The 17668-nt window shown below is 36.4% G+C and overlaps 2 protein-coding genes across 5 annotated transcripts in view; one reads left to right on the forward strand and one right to left on the reverse strand.

Moving 5' to 3' along the window:
- Positions 1–820: 820 nt before the first annotated feature.
- Positions 821–2828, reverse strand: LOC132059158 (uncharacterized). Of its 3 annotated transcripts, XM_059451684.1 has the most exons (4): positions 2563–2828; positions 1996–2307; positions 1415–1917; positions 821–1336 (listed from the first exon to the last, which is right to left on the reverse strand). In XM_059451684.1, the coding sequence occupies exons 3-4, from the start codon at positions 1605–1607 to the stop codon at positions 957–959; spliced, it is 573 nt and encodes a 190-aa protein (XP_059307667.1). In that variant the 5' UTR covers positions 1608–1917; positions 1996–2307; positions 2563–2828; the 3' UTR covers positions 821–956. The 3 variants fall into 3 exon arrangements, with proteins under 3 accessions (XP_059307667.1, XP_059307669.1, XP_059307668.1); XM_059451686.1 differs by lacking the exon at positions 1996–2307; XM_059451685.1 differs by lacking the exon at positions 2563–2828 and having other exon boundaries at positions 1961–2114.
- A 9325-nt stretch (positions 2829–12153) lies between these two features.
- LOC132059160 (cytochrome P450 77A1) overlaps positions 12154–17668 on the forward strand; it is a 40160-nt gene continuing 34645 nt past the window's right edge. Inside the window, exons 1-2 of one of the 2 annotated variants that reach the window (XM_059451688.1) lie at positions 12154–13111; positions 13431–14068. In XM_059451688.1, coding sequence (XP_059307671.1) covers positions 12259–13111; positions 13431–14068 — 1491 coding nt within the window. In that variant the 5' untranslated portion in view covers positions 12154–12258. Of the gene's footprint in view, positions 13112–13430; positions 14475–17668 lie in introns of those variants that run through there. The other variant, XM_059451687.1, reaches the window with a different exon arrangement.

The raw sequence follows: 17668 nt of genomic DNA on the forward strand, positions 1-17668 counted from the left end.
ATTGATCCACACCTCGACACAACAGCAAAAAAAATCTCAAATGAGCCAAGGACCTAGAAGGAGCCTAGGTGGATCTGAAACACCAACATGAAAAGGCTTAATCAAATTTGAACTGCAAAATAGGCTCAGAGAATCTTCAGAGAATGGGGAATCACTTCAGTCATTGTTAAGAGAATCTGAAGAAAAAAAGGATCACTTGAAAGACATGCTGAGAAAGACCAAAATTGAGAGGGATGAACTAAAACAGAGGTTGATGATGGCTAAAGAGAAAGTGAATGGACTAAATATGATTTTTATGATGTATTAGCGGTGTTTGCTATATGAAAATGTGTAATAGGGGTGTAGTGAGATTGGGTCTTTTATTTTGGGCGTATGAACAATTATGAATAATATGAAGCGGATTTAAAAATATATTTGTTTGTCCTCAAGCGTTACAACATCTCTATTGAGTATGTGTATAAACTTTATTCATAGTCGATAATAGTAAATATTAACTCACAGTCGATGATCAACAATCATTGTAGCTGATAATTCTATTAAAATGTGACTACTACTCATAAAAACAGTCATATTTGAAGACATCCAAAATATTTAAGCACATCCAAATTCACAAGGCAACAACACACTTAGATACATAACAGTTAATTAATTGTTTGTTAAAATAGTCATATTTGAAGACATCCAAAATATTTAAGCACATCCAAATTCACGAGGCAACAATACATAACAGTCAAATTAATTATTTGTTAAAATAGTCATATTTGAAAATATCAAAAATACTTAAGCACATCCAAATTCTCAAGGCAACAACACATATAGATACACAATAGTCATATTAAGCATTAGTAGTGATCAAAACACCCAAACAGTCATATTAAGCAGTAGTAGTGATTGTTTATCATTCTCCACCACACATCCAACCAAAAATACTTATTTTTTACAATCCAAATACCAATTCACTTGTCCAAAGAACAATTAATCTGGGCGAGGACGCCCGACACAAATTTTTTAGAGTCAAACTCAACATCAGCTTGATTCGGCTCACTAGCATCCTTCTCATTAACATGAGTAGGGACAACTTTTGCCTTTTCAACTTCAGCAGTTGGCGCAGGAACATCTGCTGCCATCTCAGCTTGAGTAGTTGGCATAGGGAGCTCAACCTTCTCAAGTTTCTCAACTTTAGAAACTGGTCTAGGGACCTCAACCTTCTCAATAACAATAGTTGGTCTAGGGATATCAACCTGCTTAACCTCAGCAGCTGGTCTAGGGACCTCAGCAGTTCGCTCAACACCTACATTCACTTTGTTGATAGTAGATCGTTCCATATGTGCTTGCACTGAATTTTTTGGACATAATTAAAAAGAATGCAAATTACATCATACTTACAACAAAAAAAAAAAATCAACATGTTCACCTTTCTCTTTGGGATTCTCTTGCTTCTTCTTCGCCTTCACGCTCCTTCTAAATTTTTCCGCCTCCACATAAGCGAAAAGAACATTCAGAGACTCCTCCATTTTATCCACACGCTGCTGCAGTTCCACCTGCTCTATCTGCTCTGATGGGCCCCCACTTGGTGCGACACGACCCTTAGACGTCCCAAGCAACATTGCCACCTAAATCTTCTGAATGCATATCTTCCCCATCAAATGAGAGCTTCTCGGGCTCCCTTCCACATCTACTACGAGGCTTTGAGGCATACTGAGTATCCTCCTCATCAGAATTATTCTTGGGATCCTTTTCCAACCTACTAGGAGCCTTCGAGCCATTCTTTGGTGTAACCAATACGGTCACACCTTCCAATTCATGCTTCAATTTATCTATGATTGGATCCTTAACCTTATCATCAAATTCCAAGAAGTCTTTCATATAGTCCTGTTTAAGCTCAAGCATTGTAGGGATGATGTAAGCACGCACAACCTACAAATAAGCAAAATATTAATAATAGACTCCAAATTTATACTTGTGAAACTCCAGCTCGAATCCTAAATGGATCACTTTCAGTAAATCGCTCCATTTTTGTGGTGTGTCATACACTACCAAAAAATGGGCAATTTATGGAGGTTGAAAGTTGCAATTCGCGGAGGTTTTAGCCTCTTATAGCAACTAGCGGAGGCTAAAACCTCCGTGAATTGCAACTTTCAACCTTCGCAAATTATCTTTTTTTTTTTTTGTAGTGCCACCTAAGCATCTGTCACGCCCTTAACCATGGTCTGGGTGTAACACGGCACTCGGTGCCTTGCTGCATGCGACCGAGCGAACCACATGGCTTGCTGAATCAACATGGGGCATGTACTGATGCGGAATATACTATAACATGCATGGTGAGAATGAAGCATAGGTTAATAAATCATAAGTTTGAAATTAAATGATAAATGCTGAGCCAATACTGGCTATATGATTCTGAATATATGATATGACATAACTGAACTAGTCTAGTCTATGAAACCTCTAACATGAGTCTGACTGCTAAACTGTTTTCCGAGACAAGGCCTTCGATATGCCTTTACTGCATAACTGATAATAAATAAATAAAGATAAAACCCCAAATGAGATGGGGCTCACCAATAGCTGATACATGCAAAGTCCTAACGAGTTGAATCGTCGTCCTGTAAATCTGTATCGTGAAATGCAGGCCCCAGGCAAATAAAAGGGGACATCAGTACATTCAGATTGTACTGGTATGTAAAACAACTGAATGAAATAAGTATGGCACATGAAATAACGGAACTGAAATTGAAACTGTATCTGTAAATTGAACATGAACATGAATATGTGTAACATGAATAAGATATTTTAAGTCTATAAAGATATCTGTGGAGAGCATTAGTAAAACCGACATGTAACCACTACGTAAGCACGTAGCGTCTAATCTCTGCCCGATCAGCTAAGCCATCCTGTACCTTGTTGGGGTACAAGACATGACTGGATCCAATAACCCGCAATGGGTAAACATGAAGGAATCATCCTAATTGGGCGGAGCGATCCTTATCCTATGCTGGCATACATAGTTTCAGGCTGTCTGAACCTTGTCGGTAATTTGTGCCACTCCCAAAACATCAACATGGATATAATTGGCTTGCTAGCCCATGAATTATATAAACATGATTGTAACCATAATTCGTGATTGTATTGTAACATGAAGATAGATATATAGTATAACTTGTATGAAAACATGGAAGCATGTAGAAGTTCATGAAAATAAACATAAAAGTTCATATCTTGCATTTAAAAATCCATGGAATGCAAAGTATGAGTTTTCATGGAATACGGACAGACTCGCAATAACCAAAAGGGAATATTAAGAACACAATAACGAATTATTAAAGCAAACATGGTATATCTTGGTAAATGCACTTAGGGTTATCATGAACATGTCTAGAATCCTAGTTTTGGTGAACTTTCGTATAATCATGGAAGAACGCGGCGTGGGGAAGAACAATGATGTTCCCACACGTAGATAGAAATCCTATATACCTGTAAACGCTCCAAAACTTGTAACCAAACTTCAAAAGCTTGAACCTTGAGCCTTGAGATGGGTTTTCTTGAAAACTATAGGTTAGCAACAATGGATTCTTGTTTAAAAATCACAGATACATGTTAGAATTCACTTAAAAGGCTTGGAATAGGCTTACCTTAGTGTATCTTGATGGTACAAGGAGAAGAACTTCGTGCCAGGGCTTGGAAATATGAAAAGTGGGATTAAAAAATGAACCCACGTATTTATACTATTTGCTGAAGCGAGGAAAGTATGGGCACAATGTACGGCCCATACATTGTACGTCCCTTATATTATGGAAGTACCTCGTATGTCAATTTCCAGAAGCTAGGATTTTTAGTCTGTGAGGTACGTGATGAAAAGTACAGCCCGTACTTTAAAGTACATCTCGTACAAATTGTACGGCCAAGAAGTACGCCCTGTACAATAATGTACGTCCCGTACATTTAGGCCGTACCTGGAATTGTCAAATTCCAGTGACTTATGATTTTCCCCCGTAAGGTACGTTCAAGAAGTACGTCTCCAACAAAAATGTATGGCCCGTACATTTTGACGTGGATGCACTTTTACCGTTCTGAGGCGATTTCAATCTCAACACACTCCGTCTTGGTTTCTAAGTCTCAAATTATGAACGTAACTTAGTTAGGAGGTATGAGGTGTTACAACATCCTAGGAATAGGCAAAGGAACCTCATCTGATTTTTCCAAAGATATAGTCCAAGTGTGGAGAAAGCTTAATAAGCCCAGACCTATAATGACAAAAATAATCGCTGATTGTAAAAATAAATCACACACATTCTATACTCTACTATAGCTGTAGTTTATAATATTTATCATGAATGCTTAGGGGAAACCGTAGAGAGCATATGATGGCATCTTCTTATCAACGTGGGTTTAGTAGTGCCTGAGAATGTCTACCTTGTTCTTCAAGTATTCCAAGGTAAGTTCAAAGGATTCCTTTCCCCAAGGATAGCTCTGGAAGAATTCCAAATTGTCAGCCATTTTAATCATATCATGGTCCACACCCCTGGACACATCTTTGGCCATCAAAATTGTATGCAAAAACCACACAAGACAATATTTAAGCTTTTCTTCTTTATTTAGCCTAGGCCTTCTTATCACCGACAATAGCCTTTCTGATGAAATCTTCTTGTTTCGAGTAACCTTTGAGCAGAATGCTACCCCTTTCTTAATTGCCATGTCCTCTCTAGATTGGCTGGGGTAGGATCTACAATTTAAATTGGTGATCAAAGCAAACTCCTTCAAGCCAATACATACAGGCTTGTCGTTCACGAGGAACCACATTTCACGCTTCTTACTCTCCACGACATGACGAAGAAGCAGATAGTAGATCATCCGTCCATTGAAATTGATGAAGAATTTTGATAGTTTTCTAAACTAACCAAAACAGGAACGCTTCCACATTTTCCTTAGTTTTTGATCTCTCAACACTTTGTTAAAGTCAGCAAACAAGTTCAGCTTGCTCCTAACAGTAACTTTTGCTGGAAAAGAATCATAACCATCCAGCCAATTAATCAAACCATACTTTTCAACATTAATTGTCTTTGCACAATATGGCAAGGACAAATGATTAACATCTTCAGCAGCACTAGACTGCTTTGAACTATCCTCAGAAACATAACCATCACTCTCAACTCTATCTCCTTCATCAACATCCACACTACACTCATCCATGGGGTCTGAGTAGGACTGACTCGCAGCTTCTGCACTTCTTTTTCTTTTTCCGTCTCGGCTAACTTCTTCACCACTTTTTTTTTATCCTTACAATTCGAATTAGAACAGGTTTGAACCATATCACAAGAATGGGGGAGTATTATTCCTCCTCTTCCTTTATACCTAGGCATTTATACGATCTATATACAAACAATAGAGACGTTGATCAACCACGTTATAAAAATAAGAATAATCAACCAAAAGTCTAGTAATAGACCATAATATAATTTCAAAAAGCAAAAACATAAAAAGAAAGATCGAAACAAGCAAAATAAGTATAAATAACACACATTTCGACGATAAAACAGGCAAAACTTCTAAGGTTTTGAAAAAAAAAAAGCAGATCTTTATGAACACTAGGTTTTTGTCAAGATTGAAAAAAATAAATAAAGAATTTCAGGGCAATATGGAGCTCAAAATGCTCCGACGGAGTAGCATAATTAAAGAAAATACCTTGGTACGACAACTAAAGATTATTGGAGCTTGGGGGAGAGGAAGATTCGGCTGCAAGTTTGGGAGTTCCAAGCTAAGAAGAGAAATGAATATTTTAAGAGAAGTGAAAGGGACTAAAGAGTATAAGTTTAAACATCCAAACATTTAAAAATGATGAAATGTGCCCCATGCTCCCTGTTCTAAACCTTAATCCGAAAAATTAAATGAAAAAGAAAATGAGTGGCCTTGTTGGAAAAAAAGCAATAGGAATCCGCGCCATTCGAACGCACTTCTAACACCTGTTCTACTTTTGGAAGACCCTGTGTTATATCACCGGCTCGAAGACCTCCGGCTGGATTTGAAATGGATCAGGTAGGGCATCCGTTAGCAAAAAAAGCAAAAACAATTCTCAACGCCCTTACGTTTACATACGCAAGCTCCCGATTAGTCGCAATCGCACTTCTGTGCAATATCCAACGCATATTAAAGCAAAAGGTATGAAGTTGGACTAATTTGGAAACATTGGGCAATTTACTTTATACCTACTATTTCGTCTGGTTTTTGGTTTCGACCCAAAAAGGGAAAGAAGAGTATGAGGGGCAGCGGCTCACCGATAATAAGAAGAACTTTGTTGCAAATTAAAACTTGGTAGTGGCCTCTTTGCCAAATCTTCCAACCAACTATGCTGTACGTAATGAGTGAAAAGCTATCTGTGGCTACCAACACAACTCTTTTTTATGTCATCTTCTGAGTTCTCCCAGCATTGCCTCTTTAATTAACCTCTAGTTTCTCACAATAGTTTGATACGTAATGGCATACGAGGGTTCGATGGTATCGGTTCCAAAAAAACTTCGATTTAATTAGTGCAAATTTTGGTTGAACTTTTGAACCGTAATGCAAATACATTAAATGAATAACACTAGTAGATAAATCAAAAATAGTGATAGATACTTTAGAGATAAGTCAAAGGAGTCCAGTATTGCTTAACATGCATGTTAATATTAGTAAGGTATTTTGAGATTCTTTTTATATGAATTATAAAGAATTTTAGGAGACTTAAGTAAAAAATCGATATCCAAATATGAGGTGGTTTTTATGATATAGAGTCTTTTCTCTCAATTTTTTTTTAGTAAACTCCATGCATGATAAATATTGTCACATAAATAAAATGAAATAAAAAGAATAAATAATAGTAAATCCTTCACAAGAGTTGTAGAAGAACTTGGTCAGGTGGGATATAGTGAACTTGCTTTGTCGCACGCAATACCTTTTGTCAGTGGAGGCGGAATACCGATCAATGGCAATGACAGTTTGTGAATTGAAATGGTTAAAGGGAATTTTGCATAGTTTGGGCGTTGAACATAAATCTCCAGTGAAAATGTACTGTGATAGTCAAGTGGCATTATATATTGCACGAAATCCGGTGTTTCATGAATGGACTAAACATATTGAAGTCGATTGTCACTATGTCCGGGACGCACTTCAATCCGGTATAATACTTACCAGTCATGTGTCAACCAACGAGCAATTGGCCGATGTATCAATATTTGATTGACAAGTTGGGCATTCGAGACCCTCTGCTCCAACTTGAGAGGGGGGGAGGGGGGGGGGAGGGGGTATGTAACTCTATTCTAGTCTAATCGTAATAGTTATTATGGTGTAATTGTAATTATGGTAATATAGAATATGTAGTCTTATTGGATTAGGCTTACCTTATTAGACTTGAAGAAGGACCTTACTTCTGTATAAGGAGGTCATTATGATGAATACAAAGAATTCTCCCATTATTCTTGTCTCTCTAAATTCTCGTCCTTGTCTCAATTTTAACACTATACATACCTATATAGCTGAAGTGTATAGACAGTGTATACTTCAGCCATATGTGATACATTAGATGGCCAAAGTGTACATTTAGGTAAGTTTCCCATTTTTCAATGCGTAACAACATAAAAAAGCTATATACAAATGAAAAAGGAATAAGAAAATTAAAAAAATTACAAATATAGTACCATTTATGCCTTAGATTACTTGGTATTTAAATTATTGATAGGTAACTAAACCAACTATTCCGTAATGAGTGAAAAGCTATCGGTGCTTCCAGAGCTACCAACACAACACTTTTTGTTTATGTCATCTTGAGAGTTCTCCTAGCGTTGCGGCTTTAATTAACCTTTCTTTCTTCACAACAGTTTGATACGTAATGACATACGTCTACTAGATAGGGTTCGATGAATCGGTTCGGAATTTAGTTAGTGCAATTTTAGTTGAACTTTTCAACCGTAATGCTTACAGTAAATGAATACAGTAGTAGATAAATCAAGAATATTGATAGATACTTTAGAGAAAATTCAAAGTAGTACAATATTGCTTAATATGTATGTTAGTATTAGTTAGGCATTTTTAGATTTTTTAATATTAAATTGTATAAAGAATTTTAGGATATTTATGTAAAACATAGATATCCAAATATGGGCTGGTTTTTCTTGCTATCGAGTGTTTTCTCTTAGTTTTTATTTTTATTTTTATTAAAAGGCCCGTTTCTATGCTTGATAAAAACCGTAACATAAATAAAAAGAAATAAAAAGAATAAATAATAGTAAAACCTTTACGAGAGATGTAGAAGAACTTGGCAGGGTGGCATATAGGTAAACTTGTTTTGTCGTACACGCAATCCATTTTTATACCAAATCAATATATAGATATATGACAGTGATTTGCATATAAATATTATTTACTTAATTATAATTAGTTAATATATATTATTTCACCATTAAATTACTTAATCATAATAAAAATAGTTTATATATCGAGTACAGACAATTTTTTTATCGTCATATATGCGGAGCTCTCTTTTTGACTTTAGTGCCTGCTTGCACAATTATTTCATGCTAGGATCAAACAAAAAGATGCATATATATATGTATACAGCATCCATTATTGCATTATTGCATTAGGGCCTCCTCTCTTTTTTCCCCATGATTTGGTCTGCTATTTTGAGCTATTGTACGTCGTGAACTAATGAAAAAAGGTCAAAGTTTGAAAATGTAATACTACTACAATTACTACTACAACAAAGCAGAAAGCTTAAAAGTAGATGTGTTTTTTTTTTTCTTTTTTCGCCGGATGTCCTTCAAAGGCACTGGTCTTTAATTTTTGGCCCTCAAATTGTTGGTTGTTAATATTTATCCTTCACCTAAAAATTTATGGGTTTCGGGTTCGAACTCCTGCTCAGTCAAAAAAAAAAAAAAAAGTAATCGCAAGGCAGAGTTTTGGAGGTAGAGTTTGCACCTAGATAGAGTATGGGCAAAAGTTTGCCTTAAGGCAAACCCCTGCCATGAGGCCTAACTTTTGCCCGAATATGCTTAATTTTGGGCAAAAGTTAGGCCTTCAAACAGAGGTTTGCCTTAAGGCATAATTTTGGTTAAAAGTTGTCCTTAATGCAAACTTTTGCCTTAAGGCCTAACTTTTGCTACAAACTTCTGCCTTGCGATTTTTTTTTTTTTTTTTTTTAACTGAGCCGGGGTTCGAACCCATAACCTCGGGGTATTAGGCGAAGGGCAAAAATTAAAGACCAACAATTTGAGGGACAAAAATTAAAGACTAGTGCCTTTGAAGGGAAATCTTGCAAATGACCCATGACAAAAAAAAAGTTCTTTTATTTTAAAAGTTAAATCCGAAAGGACACACTTATTTTGAATGGACTAGTCTGATTGGGCAATCTTCTAAGAAGCCAAAAGTACTTGTTATAAAAAGTTGAGGTGCTTGGCCAAGGTTTTAGAGGAAAAATAAGTGTTTTTGAGTAGTATAGCAGACGTACTAGCCTGTTTGCCAAAGATTTTGGAAGGTCAAAAGTGCTTATTTTAAAAAAGTGATGTCACTAAGATTATTAACTAATAATAACCACTCTTTTCACTACTAGAAAGAGAAGTTTTTCCCACCAACATTCAGTGAGAAATTTGTGATACAAATGATTTTCCTACCTCATTCCCACCGACATGCATGACAGGAAACAGATTCCCATTGAAACGCTAGAAAATTTTCTAGTTTTTTTTATGTGAAAACACTACTTTTTTGTTTTTTTCCACCGACATTTAGTGGGAAATAGCCATAGATTGTTTTTCAGTAGGAAAATAGAGATCTTCAAATTGTGTTTGCACGAGTGCTAACATATATATCACGCTTCAAACCTTCTTATAGTTCTCTGTTTTTCTCTTCTTCCTAGTTCAAATCAACTGTCTACATTTTCGACCATTAGATCTCTGTTGTAAATTAATACCGTCAATCTCTATTAGTAACTTGGAGTAGGACCAAGACAGAGTACTTGGAGTGTAAGTTCAGTGAAGCACCTCAAGAGGCTGGCGTGGAAGTGAGGCTTGGTACCCAGCTCATCCAGAAGACAAGTAGTTTCAAGTATCTTGGGTCTATTATACAAGGCAGTGTAGAGATTGACGATGATGTCACACATCGTATTAGGGCGAGGTGGATGAAATGGAGGCTCGGCGAGTGCTTATGTGATAAGAAGGTGCCACCACAACTTAAGGGCAAGTTCTACAAAGTGGTGGTTAGACCGACTATGTTGTATGGGGTGGAGTGTTGGCCAGTTAAGATCTCTCACGTTCAAAAGATGAAAGTTTCCGAGATGAGAATGTTGAGATGGATGTGTGGGCACACCAGGAGTGACAGGATTAGGAATGAGGCTATCCGGGACAAGGTGGGAGTGGCCTCGGTGGAAGACAAGATGCGGGAAGCGAGACTGAGATGGTTTGGACATGTGAAGAGGAGAGACACAGATGCCCCAGTGCGGAGGTGTGAGAGGTTGGCCATGGATGGTTTCAGAAGAGGTAGGGGTAGGCCGAAGAAGTATTGGGGAGAGGTGATTAGACGGATATAGCGCGATTCTGACACGAGGATATGACCTTAGATAGAAGGGTATGGAGGACTCAGATTAGGGTAGAAGGCTAGTAGATAGTAACGTTTATCCTTTCATATTAGTAGTCACATTATCGCGATATAAGTTCTTGTGCTTTGATTTCTGCTACTATTTGTTATTCTGTACTTTGATTATCTTATTTTATCTGTGATAGCTACTGCTCCTTTACAAACTGCTTCATCATGGCTTAGTCGATTTAGTTATTTTCATTTCCATATCGCTTTGAATCTCTTGGCCTTATCTAACCTCTTTTTATGTTTTTATGCTTTCTATTGAGCCGAGGGTTTTTCGGAAACAACCGTCCTGCCTTAGTAGGAGTTAGGTCTGCGTACACTCTACCCTCGCAGACCTCACGTTGTGGGATTTCACTGGGTTGTTGTTGTTGTAATCTCTATTAGTAACTCTTTTTTCCATTTGAAATTTTAATGACTAGTAGTAAGGTGGTTGGATTGATACCGACACCTCTGTCTAAATGATACCCTTTTCCTTCTCGTCTTTTTCGCCACTCTGTACTTCTAAACAAATTTGGGACTTTGACTAAATTATGTAGCTTTATTTAAGTTCATCTCAAATGAGAATAATTAAAATATTCCATGTACTAAAATTTCAGTACTGTGTGTACCGACATATAATTCTGATCTTCGGTTAACGGTGAAGTTAGAATACAGAAGGAATTCATCTCTCTAGAAAATCACAATAGATATACTAGGAAAATCACAATAGATATACTAGGATAATATTTTTCTATATTTATATATATAGTACTCCCTCCGTTCACTTTATGTGACGCTATTCGCTTATCGAAAGTCAGTTTACTAATTTTCGAAGTTAATTTTGGATTAAATCGACTCAATGTTTTCAACTGAAATGTAGATATTCAAAAACTATACGAAAAGTACTATAAGTTGCAACTCTTCTCATGTCAATATAATGAGAAAATTTATTTTAAAATATTAGTCAATGTTCACATAATTTGATTTTTGAGAAACAAAAAATATCACATTATAGACATAAAAAGTGTACGTTAAACTGCCTTGGCGAAAGTTTTATCCTTAAGTTATGTGTTTGGTGTACTTCTTCTGTACTGGGGATTAATTCACGAATAACCTTTCCTTTATATTAACCTTTATTTGCGTGTTTACATATACCTTTAGATAGAAAACATAGACCTAAATAAATGTACCTAGAAGTTAAATACGATTTTTAAACTTTTGTATTTTGAAGAGGATGACTAATGAATTCAAATGCTATCGTAATCGCAGTTTGAATTTAATTTTTATATATATTTAATTTTTATACATATTTACTGAACCTCTATCCTAAAGACTACCTTCGCCCCTGAAAATAAAATTAATTTTAGGTCGCGTGTCATGTTTAATGTACTTCATCTGTAATATAGGTACAGTGATGACATACTATACTTTTTATTTTTATAACAATTTTACCTTTCCTAGTTTCCTTTACCTTGCTTTACATTAATGCATGCATGAGTTTTACATATACGATAGCTAGCAAGTTGCTTTTTATCCCCGAAACTAAATAGTGTTTCATTAATTTCTTTACTTCAGCAGCATTTATTATTCCCACCTATAATTTCAAGCCTTTCCTTTCTTATATAATACTCCTAAAGTCTCCCCAGTTTTTCCACTCAATTCATTTTACTTGCAATGGAGTACTTCATTTTCACAGCTTTCGCCTTTCTCCTCACATTTTTCATCATCCTGTTAACCCAAAAAACCAAATCCAAGAACCTGAATCTTCCTCCAGGTCCACCGGGTTGGCCGGTTGTCGGCAACCTTTTTCAAGTCGCCGGTTCCGGTAAGCAATTCTTCGAATACATTAGAGATCTCAAACCTAAATATGGTTCAATTTTCACACTCAAAATGGGTGCACGTACTATGATTGTTATCACTAGTGCTGATTTAGCTTACGAAGCTTTAATCACAAAGGGTCAAATTTTCGCTACCCGTCCGAAAGAAAACCCGACCAAAACAATCTTCAGTTGCAACCAATTCACCGTCAATGCAGCGAGTTACGGTCCGGTGTGGCGGTCCCTTAGAAAAAATATGGTACAAAACATGCTTAGTTCGAGTAGATTGAAAGAATTTCGCAATTGTAGAGAACTGGCTATGGATAAAATGATCGAAAGAATTCGTATGGATGCTGAGGCCAATAACAACGTTGTTTGGGTGCTGAAGAACGCGCGTTTCGCGGTGTTTTGGATTCTTGTGGCTATGTGTTTTGGTGTTGAAATGGAAGAGAAAATGGTTGAAACTGTTGATCAAACGATGAAGGAGGTTTTGGTTGTGCTTAATCCCAGGGTCGATGATTATCTTCCGATGTTGAGCTTATTTGTTGGTTACAAACAACGTAAAAGAGTTAAAGAAGTTCGTAAACGACAAATCGAAACCCTCGTCCCTTTGATCGAGAAACGTCGTAAAGCTGTACAAAATCCTGGGTCCGACAAGACTGCAGCCTCGTTTTCGTATCTAGACACTTTGTTCGACGTTAAAGTCGAAGGTAATACTGAACTGACAATCAGGTTATCTAAAAGTTTGAACAGTTAGAGAAAGTACAACTTACCAATATTTAGAAAGTATAACTTACCAATATGTACAGTTGAGCCAAGCTTATTTACTAATATGGCTGAATATACAAAATCTATACACTGATTATGTATAGTATATGTATAGGTATGTATTATATGTATAATATATGTATATTATATGTATAAATATACAAACCTATACATTTGGTCATATTTTGTAAACTAGATCACTCAAAGACATTAGACTGTAATTTTCCCATTCTTATTTACTTATTTTTGTCTTCTTGATAGGTAGAAAGTCAGGACCGACAAATCCAGAGCTCGTAACACTATGTTCGGAGTTTTTGAACGGTGGGACCGACACGACGGCTACGGCATTAGAGTGGGCCATAGGGAGATTGATCGAAAACCCTAGCATACAAGATAAAATGTACGAGGAGATCAAAAAAGTAGTGGGTGATAAAAAGGTTGACGAGAATGATATGGAAAAGATGCCCTACTTAAACGCTGTTGTAAAAGAGCTTTTACGTAAACACCCACCAACATACTTTACACTAACCCATACAGTAACAGAGCCAGTTAAATTGGGCGAGTATGACATACCTATGGATGCTAACGTGGAGTTTTTCACACACGGGATTTCTCATGACCCGAACATTTGGTCCGACCCGGATAAGTTTGATCCGGATAGGTTTATATCCGGGCGGGAGGACGCGGACATAACGGGTGTGAAAGGGGTGAAGATGATGCCATTCGGGGTAGGGCGAAGGATTTGTCCTGGCTTGGGTATGGCAACGGTACATGTGAATTTGATGTTGGCGCGAATGGTTCAAGAATTTGAATGGTTCGCTTACCCGAAAGATAGTAAAGTGGATTTTAGTGAGAAGTTGCAATTTACTGTGGTGATGAAAAATCCTTTAAGAGCTAAGGTTAAACCAAGAATGTAAGTGGTACTCATTAAGATTATAAGTCTAAAATATGTTTAAAATACTTTTCACGTTTATTTTTGTTACATAAATTTCGTGTTGGATTGGTTTGTGGGAAATTGAAGGAAGGTGGTGACATTCTCAATATAGGAACAATATTCCACTACCTTTTCATCATTATAAAATAATTGTGAAGCTTATTTCTATTTATTGGCATCTCTTTTAGAATTGATTTGTCAAGAATGAAATGTAAAGAAAAGAATAAGATAAATGCTTTGAGCTCATAACACTTGTTTGTTTTCTTTTCATTTGACTCTGTATTCCTTTGGAACTTATGTTTTTTGTTAAGGACACAATTTCAGGAACATATGTACTATTTCGTCATCAAATCATAAGAAGATTATATCAATGCTGTTTCTTTCTTCTTCTCCTGCATATTTCTTCTTCAATGGCCTGAAGTTGGAACCACAACAATTGAACTTCGGGACACATGCCCGAACTTTTAACTATATAGTTCGAACTTTCAGCACTCTACACAGTTCAAACTTCTGGATACAGAGTGAAGTTGGAACTCAAAAAACATCTCCGCCGCTCAAATTAGTTGTGACTATATTTTAAATACTGGATATCTTTTAATTACATAGCGGCCCTAAAAGTGGCTAATAATGCAATTTTCCTGTTTAAGTTATGTAGGTGTTTGCCCTTGCTAACCACTCAAAAGAACCTACTATTTCAAGAGAAATTATAGGTCTGGAGGGACCACTCTCATTTTAATGTTCCATTTTGCGGTTGTGCATTTAATATAAATCGAATTATGGCCCTAGAAGCATTTGCTCAATTGACCAATCATGCATGTGTCCAGTATAATTCTAGCCTCACGTTAAGGGAAGCAACTTTTAAAAACCAATAAAGATGGTATGCCCCAGAACAAGCAAACAATGCCTAGCCACCTTTAGCCTATTTAAGTTGGCTCCCCAGAAAGGCTGTCCCGAAAACAATTTTCCAGTAAATAGGAAAAGACGATAAATAATGGTATTTTGTCATAGAGTATACCTTTACAAATCATTGAAAAAATTAAGACACGTTTAAATATAATTAGGTGTTGAGTTAAACACCCATAATGATAGGAAAAAGGACACTACCTAGCCATTAGGAATTTGTTGGGCCCACGTTTGAGCTTAATACTGCGAGTTGGCCTTTTGGCCCAAACTATTCTCAGGCGCTAGCCCATCAGCTCACTTACTACGAAAAATCAGACTTTTTTGTAGCGACTAAAGTCGCCACTAAAAGTTCATTACAAAAGATCATCACGATTTTTTGTTGCCACTTTAAGATCAAGAAGTCGCAACTAAAAGTACACTACAAAAAGAGCCGACTTTTTTGTGGCGACTAAAGTCGACGAAAATTTTTTCATATTGAACCGTCAAAAACTATCCCAAATATGTATAATATGTGTATAATTAGTAAGTATACGTTGATTGAGCCTTCAAAATATCCCAAAACATGTATAATATATGTATAATTAGTAAGTATACATCGATTATACGTTTATTAAACAGAAATTATACAATAATGATACATTTTTTAAACACATATTGTAGGGATACATATTCTATATAGCAATGATACAATTTCTATACATATGATAGATTGTTTCTATACAACAATGATACAATTTCTACACATATGCTGAAATTAGTTGAAAAATGGCTAAAAATGAAATTATTTTAAAAAGGCTAAAAATTTGTCTTTTAAGCTTCTTGGGCCATCCGGTTGTCAATAGTTTGGGCCGAATGGCCATTTGTGTCCTTTTCCCATAATGATAATCTATAACACCTCGTGCCTTCGGGCTAAGGTTTGACTCGTAAGATGATGATATAATGGAACCAAGATGGGAGGTGTTTAAAGTGTTTTGAAACCTAATGAAGTCATAAGAAGAGTCTTAGGACAAAACAAAGTCAGAAGCTACCCTACAGAGCATGTTTTCAAGCGAGTTTGCGCAGGGTCTCACTTCAAGCGAGTATTTGGGAAATCTTCCTTAATGAAAGTTGTATCTCTTTGAAATACCTTTCCAACGGTATATTATGGAGGTCAAACGGACATCTGTATAAAAGGTTATGTACGTTTTACTAAACAGTATTCTACCGACTCCAGCAGAATTTACTGGCCGTAAAAAAGATCCAGTACACTGTTACGGATTTACGGTCCGTAAATTTGATTTTCGAGCCGTAAAATTGGCCTAAAGTGAGCATAAACAGGTCCGACAACAACTTTAAAACTTCATTTTTTTGGCTTTTTCACTTCATTTTTCACATCCTCAAGCCCTAGAACGACCGTTCTCTCTTCTGCTCATCCTCATACATCAAGGTATGTCCCTCCGATGTATTCCTAATTGGATTTTAATGATTATACATGAATTCTAAGTGAAATCCTATGTACCAACCTAGGATTTTCAAGAAAACCCTTCTCAAAAGTTCAAGTGAAGGTTTTTGGGATTCTTCTTCAAACTTTGATTCTTCTTCAGGTGTTTTGGAGTGATTAAGGTATGTAGGATTTCTATCCACGTGTGGAAACATCATTGTTCTTCCTCATGCCACGCTCATCTATGAAAACACGAAGTTTCATAAACCTAGGATTTCTATTTCAATTCACGATAACCCTAAGTTACATGTACTATGATATACCATGTTTGTATTACTAGTTCGTTATTGCATTCTTGATATTCCATATTTGGTTATTGGGAATCCATCCGTAATCCATGAACACCCATGCTTTGTATTCCATGGGTTCTTAAATGTAAGATATGAATTATTATGCTTATTTTCATAAAAATCTACAAGCTTTCCATGTTTTCATACAAGCTATACTATATACTTATATTCATGCTATATTATACTCACGAATCATTTTTACAAGCCATGTTTAGGAATCATGTCTACAAGTCATACTTACAAGTTATGTTACACAAACCATGGGCTCAGATACCACCTATATCCATGTTCATGTTTTTGGGAGTAGCATAGGTTTTCCGAGAAGGCTCAGATAGCCTGAAACTACGTATGCTAACGTAGGGTAAGGGTCGATCCACCCAGATTAGGATGACACCTTCAGACAATTGAATCGGATCCTTTCATGTCATGCTTATGTCTCATACCCTGGTAAGGTGTGGGTTGCTTCCATTGTTCGGGGAGTGGACTCCACATACCCACATGGTGATTCCATGTTGGTTATACTACGACTCTCCCACAAGATATAGATAGATATATGTACTTAAAATATTTTTACTCGTGTTATAAGTTTATTCATGTCAGATGATGCTCATGTTCATGTTCAGCTTACAGTTTCAGTTTTAGTTCTATTATTTCATGTGCCATGTTTATTCATTTAGTTACTTTACATACCAGTACAATTTAAATGTACTAACATCCCCTTTTATTGCCCGAGGGCCGTTTTCACGATGCAGGTAGTGATTTCCAGGATAGGGGATCTGCTCGTTAGGACATTGCTCGTATCAGCTTTTGTTGAGCCCCATGTCATTCGGGGTTTTGTCATTATTTATATTTCATGTTCATGTTAGTTATACAGTCAAGGTATGCCGAGGGC

Source organism: Lycium ferocissimum, chromosome 6 (genome assembly GCF_029784015.1).
Source record: "Lycium ferocissimum isolate CSIRO_LF1 chromosome 6, AGI_CSIRO_Lferr_CH_V1, whole genome shotgun sequence".
Taxonomy (NCBI): domain Eukaryota; kingdom Viridiplantae; phylum Streptophyta; class Magnoliopsida; order Solanales; family Solanaceae; genus Lycium; species Lycium ferocissimum.